Source organism: Citrus clementina, unplaced genomic scaffold (genome assembly GCF_000493195.1).
Source record: "Citrus clementina cultivar Clemenules unplaced genomic scaffold, Citrus_clementina_v1.0 scaffold_2, whole genome shotgun sequence".
NCBI classification, from domain to species: Eukaryota; Viridiplantae; Streptophyta; class Magnoliopsida; order Sapindales; family Rutaceae; genus Citrus; species Citrus x clementina.
The window spans coordinates 25,392,884-25,399,421 of NW_006262688.1; the positions used below are offsets into that span (position 1 = coordinate 25,392,884).

A 6,538-nucleotide genomic window follows, 5' to 3' on the forward strand; every position below is an offset into this window, starting at 1 on the left:
ATACTCTCTTCTCGCACGAATTAAAGTTGACAAATACCTCTTTAACACTTGGTGATGCAAAAACAAAGTATAAACAATCTAAGAAATATTTTATCAAACACTTCATACGTAATATTTCTACAAACACAGTTTTCTTACCTAGGTTTTGCCGTTGCCGGTGATGATTCTAGAAGGCAAGGCTGCGTTTGGTTTGATAAGGAGGGAGAGAAGTTGTGTTTGGCTATGAACTAACAAAGGTAATTTGGGAAAGAAACCTTGTGTTTGGCTAGTTATGATAGGAAAAAATTTTAATGGTTAAATGTGAAAAATGATAAAATTATTTGGTTATTTTTATAAATTTCCCAAAAATCAACTCATCCTAAATAGATTTTAAAAAGTAGGGAATAAATAGTTTTTCCAAAATCTAATTTGAGAATCAGTTTTATATTTAATACAATTCTATATATATCTTCACATATATTATTAAAATCCAAAATTATCATTCTTTAATTTGGAAATAAAATCATTAAATTTAAAAAGATCATTAGCATCATTTATATTGAGATAATAAAAAATTAATAAAAAAATATTTATTTTAGATATCAATTATTATATATACATAATAATGTCTTAGTGTGTGTATATAAATAGAGAGAGAGAGAGAGAGAGAGAGAGAGAGAGAGAGAAACACATATACATATAATAAAAATATTATATATACATATTTATAAATGTATAAATAAATTTTATTCAATATTATGTTATTTTAACATCTATATTTTTACAGCAATTTAATAGTAAAATTTACCAAGTACATAACTTGCTTTTAAAACTTAGAGTATTTTTTAAATAAAATTTACTAAATATTTAATTAATTCGCTTTACATTTAACTATTTCTACAACACATCTAACGATAATTATTTTAAAATATACAACATTACCAAACTAGTCTTTAAAACAAGATAAGGCCATTGAAAAAGCAAGCTTCCCATTTCATAAGGTTTTATGTTCCCATTCATTCAACTAGTTATAATTATATCCTTTCGAATTCCAATTATATTTGTTGTTAGAAGTCGTCATAACATAAATTTAAGTCTTGAGTCTTATCATATATATCGTACAAAAACTTGATGTGGTCTTGTATTTATAGATGTGTGGCATTGTATATAATGGTCCTTATTGAAACGCATGCTTTCCTATTAAAAAGATAGTTATAATTTTATCATAAATTGATTATTAGGACACAATTTTAAATCTAAACCCAGCATTATTGATAATTAACATAGATTATCCAATATTAATGATGGTGTCATTTTAGGTCAACCCGAAAGTGATAGTTAATCTTATGTTTGTGTCAAAACTTCTTTATTTAAGTTGTGTAGGGATAGAAATGTTTTCTCATTATTAGGGATGGAATAAATATTCCTCTTATATTATGTGTGAATAAAAATTGAGGTTGTGCCATATTAAAATTAGAGTGGTGATATTTAACCCCTTATTATATCTCACCAACCCCCATTTATTAATTAACCCCATTAAAAATTTTAAATTAATTTTTATCTCTCAATATACCCCACTTAATTCCTAATTTACTCGTATTATAATTTTTATCTTATTTTGTGCCCCCACCTATAAAACTTATAAAAATTATTTTTTTTAAAAAAATCTCATAATCGCCACTACCGTAACGATGGAAAAGAATTTAATAGTTCTAGTAAGGATTGGACCACGAACCATGCCAAGCCAATCCTGAAAAATCAAAGTATTATGCTAAGTCTATCAAGCGAAGGGTGAGTATAGAAATACAAGAATTTAGCCAAGGGGGTAGACATGATAATTCTTGTTAGAATTTTCTACAAGTGCAGCTGTGGAATTCATTCTTTAGAATTGCAATTCGTGGATTCCGTTGTGGTATGTCGATATTAATAAGTACTTTCTATAACCTTCTTCACCATGGGGATGTGTGGTGTTTACAAATTCGAGAAATTATATATTTAAATATTGTACTTTGTTTCAATTTGCATTGGCTTTTCCAATTCTTTGAGTATCTTGACTGATTGTTTTTTGTTTACAAATTGAAGAACTTATATGTATTTCATCATAGTTGTAAATAATCTTCCAAGTGTTTGTCATTTTTACTGAATGAATAAAATTATTAGTTTCATTCTCTGTAAAAATGATCGTTACTGTTTTTTTGTTCTATGTATAATATATGAAGTTTTGCAACTATCGAGTAGATTTTGACCACCAAAGTGACCAAACTTCTTAAATAAGCATGCATTATGAATCTATCAAAGTAGAAGTAGGTTCAAAAGTAGCTATTGTAACTCACAATAAATACCGCTAAACCAATAATCATGTAATAGAAGAACTATCCTTATGGGCTATGACTTTTTGTTTCATCTATGATTCCTGTAGGGAATTTCCATTTCTCAAGGATTGTTCGAAGATGTTTTGTCTGAACGTTTTAACAAAGCAATTGTTGGCTAAGAATATTATTAATCATTATAATTAGGGTTTAATTAATTCTCACAAAAAAAAATTAAAAAGTTGAAAGAAATTAGGATTTAAAAAATTAGTCTAGTTTTATTAATTATTAATAGAAATTATTATGCTGGTATACTTAAAAACTATTTATCCTTTTAAGTCATTTCATATAAAGATAAAATAGGTATTAATATAAAAGTATTCAGTGGGGGTTAGTAAGATATAATGAGGGGGTCAAATATCATCACTCTTAAAATTATGAAGGATAATTTCGATAACTTTTTTGCTGTAAATATCAATATGTTAAAAAAAACTATACTAGGTTCAAATATCCAAACATAATATCAGTAGATTGTAATATAGTAAATTGAAAGAAATATATTCTAATTGATTCTCAAAATTATATATATATATATATATATATATATACACACACATACATCATTCACATTTACCATAGGAGATACTCCACTCATCAAACTACAATGAGTTCTACGGTAATAAAACTAGCATAGAGAATTAAAAATAATATTTTAATATAAAAATCAAAGGCAAAGGCAATAAAGCGAACCAATCGAAGAGAGGCCAAACTGAAACGACATTACGATACTGAGCAATCCTCGTCGTTCGACTTCGTTTCGACTCTTAATAACACCAAACCCTAGTACCAGCGAACTGCTTTCTCTCTCTTTGTCGAACCTTCTTTGATCTATCAGTTTCCCCCAATTTCAGCTCCGAAACGCTGCGTTGCGGCGGCAAATCTGTAAAATTTCCCAACTCCGGGGCCAATTGCTAACATTTCTCGGTTTCGAAGGAGTGAATTGTAGACTCGACAAAGGAGAGAGGAGCTCGAATTTGCGACGTTGACCTCTTGATCTGAAGAAATAAGAAGAAGAAGAAGATTCTTGAATTCATGTTGCAGGTTATTTCATTCTCGTTTCTCAAGTTCGTTTAGGGTTTACAAACTATAGCTTCGTATTTATAGTAAAGCCGCGAACAAATGAATAGGTATTAGTGGACGAAAGTAAGTAATCGAATGTCAGTTAATTTGTGTTATTGATTCGTCTTGATTCGACAAATGCGTCGTTAATTTCGATAGTTTTACTGTTTTCAATTTGGTTGCGTGTGTAATTAGAATTTAAGGAACTTTGAATGGCTTTGTGTGAAGGACGTTGTAGTTTGATTTTCTTTGAAACTTGCTCTTGCTTGGTTCTGTATGGGTGAGTATAGAAACTTGGAAAGCAACCAGCGAATTCTTAAAATGAAGGAAAATAAAAATTGTGGTTTTCTTTTTTGACTGATCAGACTGGCTGAGGGGGTGGGTGGAGTCAAGGTTGATTTGAAATGATTTAAGCGGGACATCTTTAGAAATCTTGGTGGGGTATAGAGTTGGGTGTTTTGTATTTGTTTCGTGTCTGAAACTGGACAAATGTTGGCAGCTTTGCTTGAAATGCTTTCACAGAGTTTAATACGAATCTAAGTGTAGCTGCATTAGTTAGTTATGCTTTTTCATGTCTGCAATAGTGTTAATTAATGTCCACCCAGCACTAGGAAGGGATCCAATTCCAATGGTTTGCTTGGTTTTTATGGTATTTAATGCATTCTCTTCAACTTGATCCCATTGAGTTTATATGATTTACTCTACCAAGGGTTCTTCTTGATGTTTCCATTCTTGGATCATGCACCTGCTCCTTGTTATTTTGCTGGGAATAAATTCGTATGTATGTAAGCCCCTCTTCCCCCCGGCCTCCTTCTCCTCCTCCTCCCCTCTTTTGAATGTTAATGAAGAATCAAATTATTTGCATAGCATCCCAGAGAAAGGAAATCAAAAGTTGTTGAAGTACATGAAAAGTGTAGTTGCTAATGAATTAGCAAGAACACAGAATCTTATACTTGTTTTCGAAGAGGTTTTACAGTGCATTTCATGATAGTCTTTATCAGTTATTCAAGTTACAGGTAATAGTTAGTGTATATAGACAATTCTTATGAAAGTACATGTATTCTTATTGTGCAATTGGAACACTGCTCTATGATAACTGTTACTTTTATTTTGTTGATTGATATATTTGACTGTATTGGTTCTGTTTACATATTGCAGTTGATAATGATCAGGTTTTAAGCTATGGATCCTGAAGGCAAGAATTTTGGAAGAGGTATAGATGTTCAGACATTGGTGTTTTATTGTTTCCTGTTATTTTTTCACTTGACGCTGTTTCTGGTAATATTCACTGTGAATATATATGTATTCACTGTGAATATTTTTTCACTTGACGCTGTTTCTGGTAATATTCACCGTGAATATATGTTTTTCCACAAGTACAAGCAAGCAAACAAGTAAACAAGTTTATATATGTTTATTTTATTGAGTCTGAGCTGCAAGGTTTTGTAGGTGGATTGCTCACACATGTACATTTTCTTCTGAACCTAACTTGTAAGTTTTACGTATGTACCTAATGTTTTTTGGGGACTCAACCCCAAAAAATATTAGATTTATAAAGGAGGAAGCCGTTTTTTTTCTTTAATTTTATATTGGCTACAGTCTTCTATATAAAACTCTACTACTTCTACATACAAGTGTTGATGTTTAACAAAGAAGTTTGTTTATAGATGTAATATCGAGACTGAATATAAGATGCATACAAGCATCATAATAAAGTACATTTATGCTGGAATTCGAGTGAAAATTCTGAAATATCATTTCAAAAGGGTAGGATTGTTATCAGATTCTGGTTATTTGATTTAATTTTATTCAACATTGTGTGGTGGAAAAGTGTACAGTTGATCTTTGAGTTTGCCTTGCCCTTTCTGTTTTCCTTATTTTTAGCAAGGATATTTATTTATTTATTTTCAATAAGAAGTATATTTTTAATTTTGATGATGTGACCCTACTCTTTTGCCAGTTGCATCTCTCCCTTCAATTTTCCATTTCTCTTTTGGTATTGCACATTTTACTGATGAGAAAATGTCCTGTTTTTTAATATTTAGGACCAAGGGAACTGACTGGTGCTGTTGATCTCATAAGTCATTATAAATTGTTGCCACATCATGATTTTTTCTGCAAGCGGTCGCTCCCTTTGTCAATTTCAGACACTCATTATCTTCACAATGTGGTGGGGGATACAGAAATCCGGAAGGGAGAGGGGATGCAATTGGATCAGCTTATTCAAAATACTTCCAGAGATACTAGTGCAAGGATACAGCCTTTTGATTTGGATGTCCTCAGAGAAGCCTTCCAGCTGAGGGAAACTTCTCCTGTTGATTTGCCTCCTGTAAGAAATCCAATTCCTTGAGTTTAATTTTGTTTCTGTTGTTTAATATGTTTCTTACACAGTATGACACTACCTGGTTTATGTTACGTGTGCTTGTTTTCATATTAATATACCTGTGCACTGGCTTTCTTTTCTAGTAGATTTTATTTTATAATATAGCATTTTCTCTCCTCCAGGCAGAAAAGGGGGTTCCTACCCTTGCTGGAAAATCAAAAAGTGAGTCCAAAGACAAGGAGAGGAAGCATAAAAAGCACAAAGACAAAGATAAGGAGAAGGATAGAGAGCATAAGAAGCACAAGCACCGTCATAAGGATCGAAGTAAGGATAAAGACAAAGACAAGGATAAGAAGAAGGATAAAAGCGGGCATCATGATTCAAGTGCTGATCCGTCAAAGAAACACCACGAAAAGGTTGGGAAACTACTTGGATTCAGATCTTACTAATTACAATATTAAACAAAGGGGAAATACAGAAAAAGTTGGGGCTTTCCATTACCCTTGTTATGGTACCATTTCCATCAGAGACATGGATGAGCAGATTGTCAACAAGTCAATTTCAAAGCAATAATGAAACCATCCCCTTCTATTTTTTTATTGATGTATATTCCTGTGGCCCCCAAAATCAACTAAAGTTTCTTGACTGCAAGGAGTAAATTCATGTTGGATCCTGGTCTAATTCAAGAATAGCCACTTGGTTTGAGTCTTATATCTAATGGATTTCATGCTTTGATTATTCTTTTAAATGTGTAAAAATGTTTCATTGAAAATTCCCATGATAAACCTTTCTCCTTGCATATAATTTC

At 31.4% G+C, this 6,538-nt stretch overlaps 1 protein-coding gene across 2 annotated transcripts; it reads left to right on the forward strand.

Moving 5' to 3' along the window:
- The first annotated feature begins 3,023 nt into the window (after positions 1–3,023).
- LOC112101195 (mediator of RNA polymerase II transcription subunit 19a-like) lies at positions 3,024–6,438 on the forward strand. Of its 2 annotated transcripts, none has more exons than XM_024191929.1 (4): positions 3,024–3,389; positions 4,566–4,620; positions 5,453–5,736; positions 5,913–6,437. In XM_024191929.1, the coding sequence occupies exons 2-4, from the start codon at positions 4,590–4,592 to the stop codon at positions 6,177–6,179; spliced, it is 582 nt and encodes a 193-aa protein (XP_024047697.1). In that variant the 5' UTR covers positions 3,024–3,389; positions 4,566–4,589; the 3' UTR covers positions 6,180–6,437. The 2 variants fall into 2 exon arrangements, with proteins under 2 accessions (XP_024047697.1, XP_024047698.1); XM_024191930.1 differs by lacking the exon at positions 3,024–3,389 and adding an exon at positions 3,396–3,491 and having other exon boundaries at positions 5,913–6,438.
- Positions 6,439–6,538: the final 100 nt, after the last annotated feature.

What these genes read in the sequence shown, in the direction of transcription:
- LOC112101195 (XM_024191929.1), top strand. Translation starts at nt 4,590, where the DNA reads ATGGATCCTGAAGGCAAGAATTTTGGAAGAG. An exon ending in AGGCAAGAATTTTGGAAGAG is followed by an intron (nt 4,621 to 5,452) that starts GTATAGATGTTC and finishes TTTAATATTTAG; the next exon opens with GACCAAGGGAACTGACTGGT. An exon ending in CTCCTGTTGATTTGCCTCCT is followed by an intron (nt 5,737 to 5,912) that starts GTAAGAAATCCA and finishes TCTCTCCTCCAG; the next exon opens with GCAGAAAAGGGGGTTCCTAC.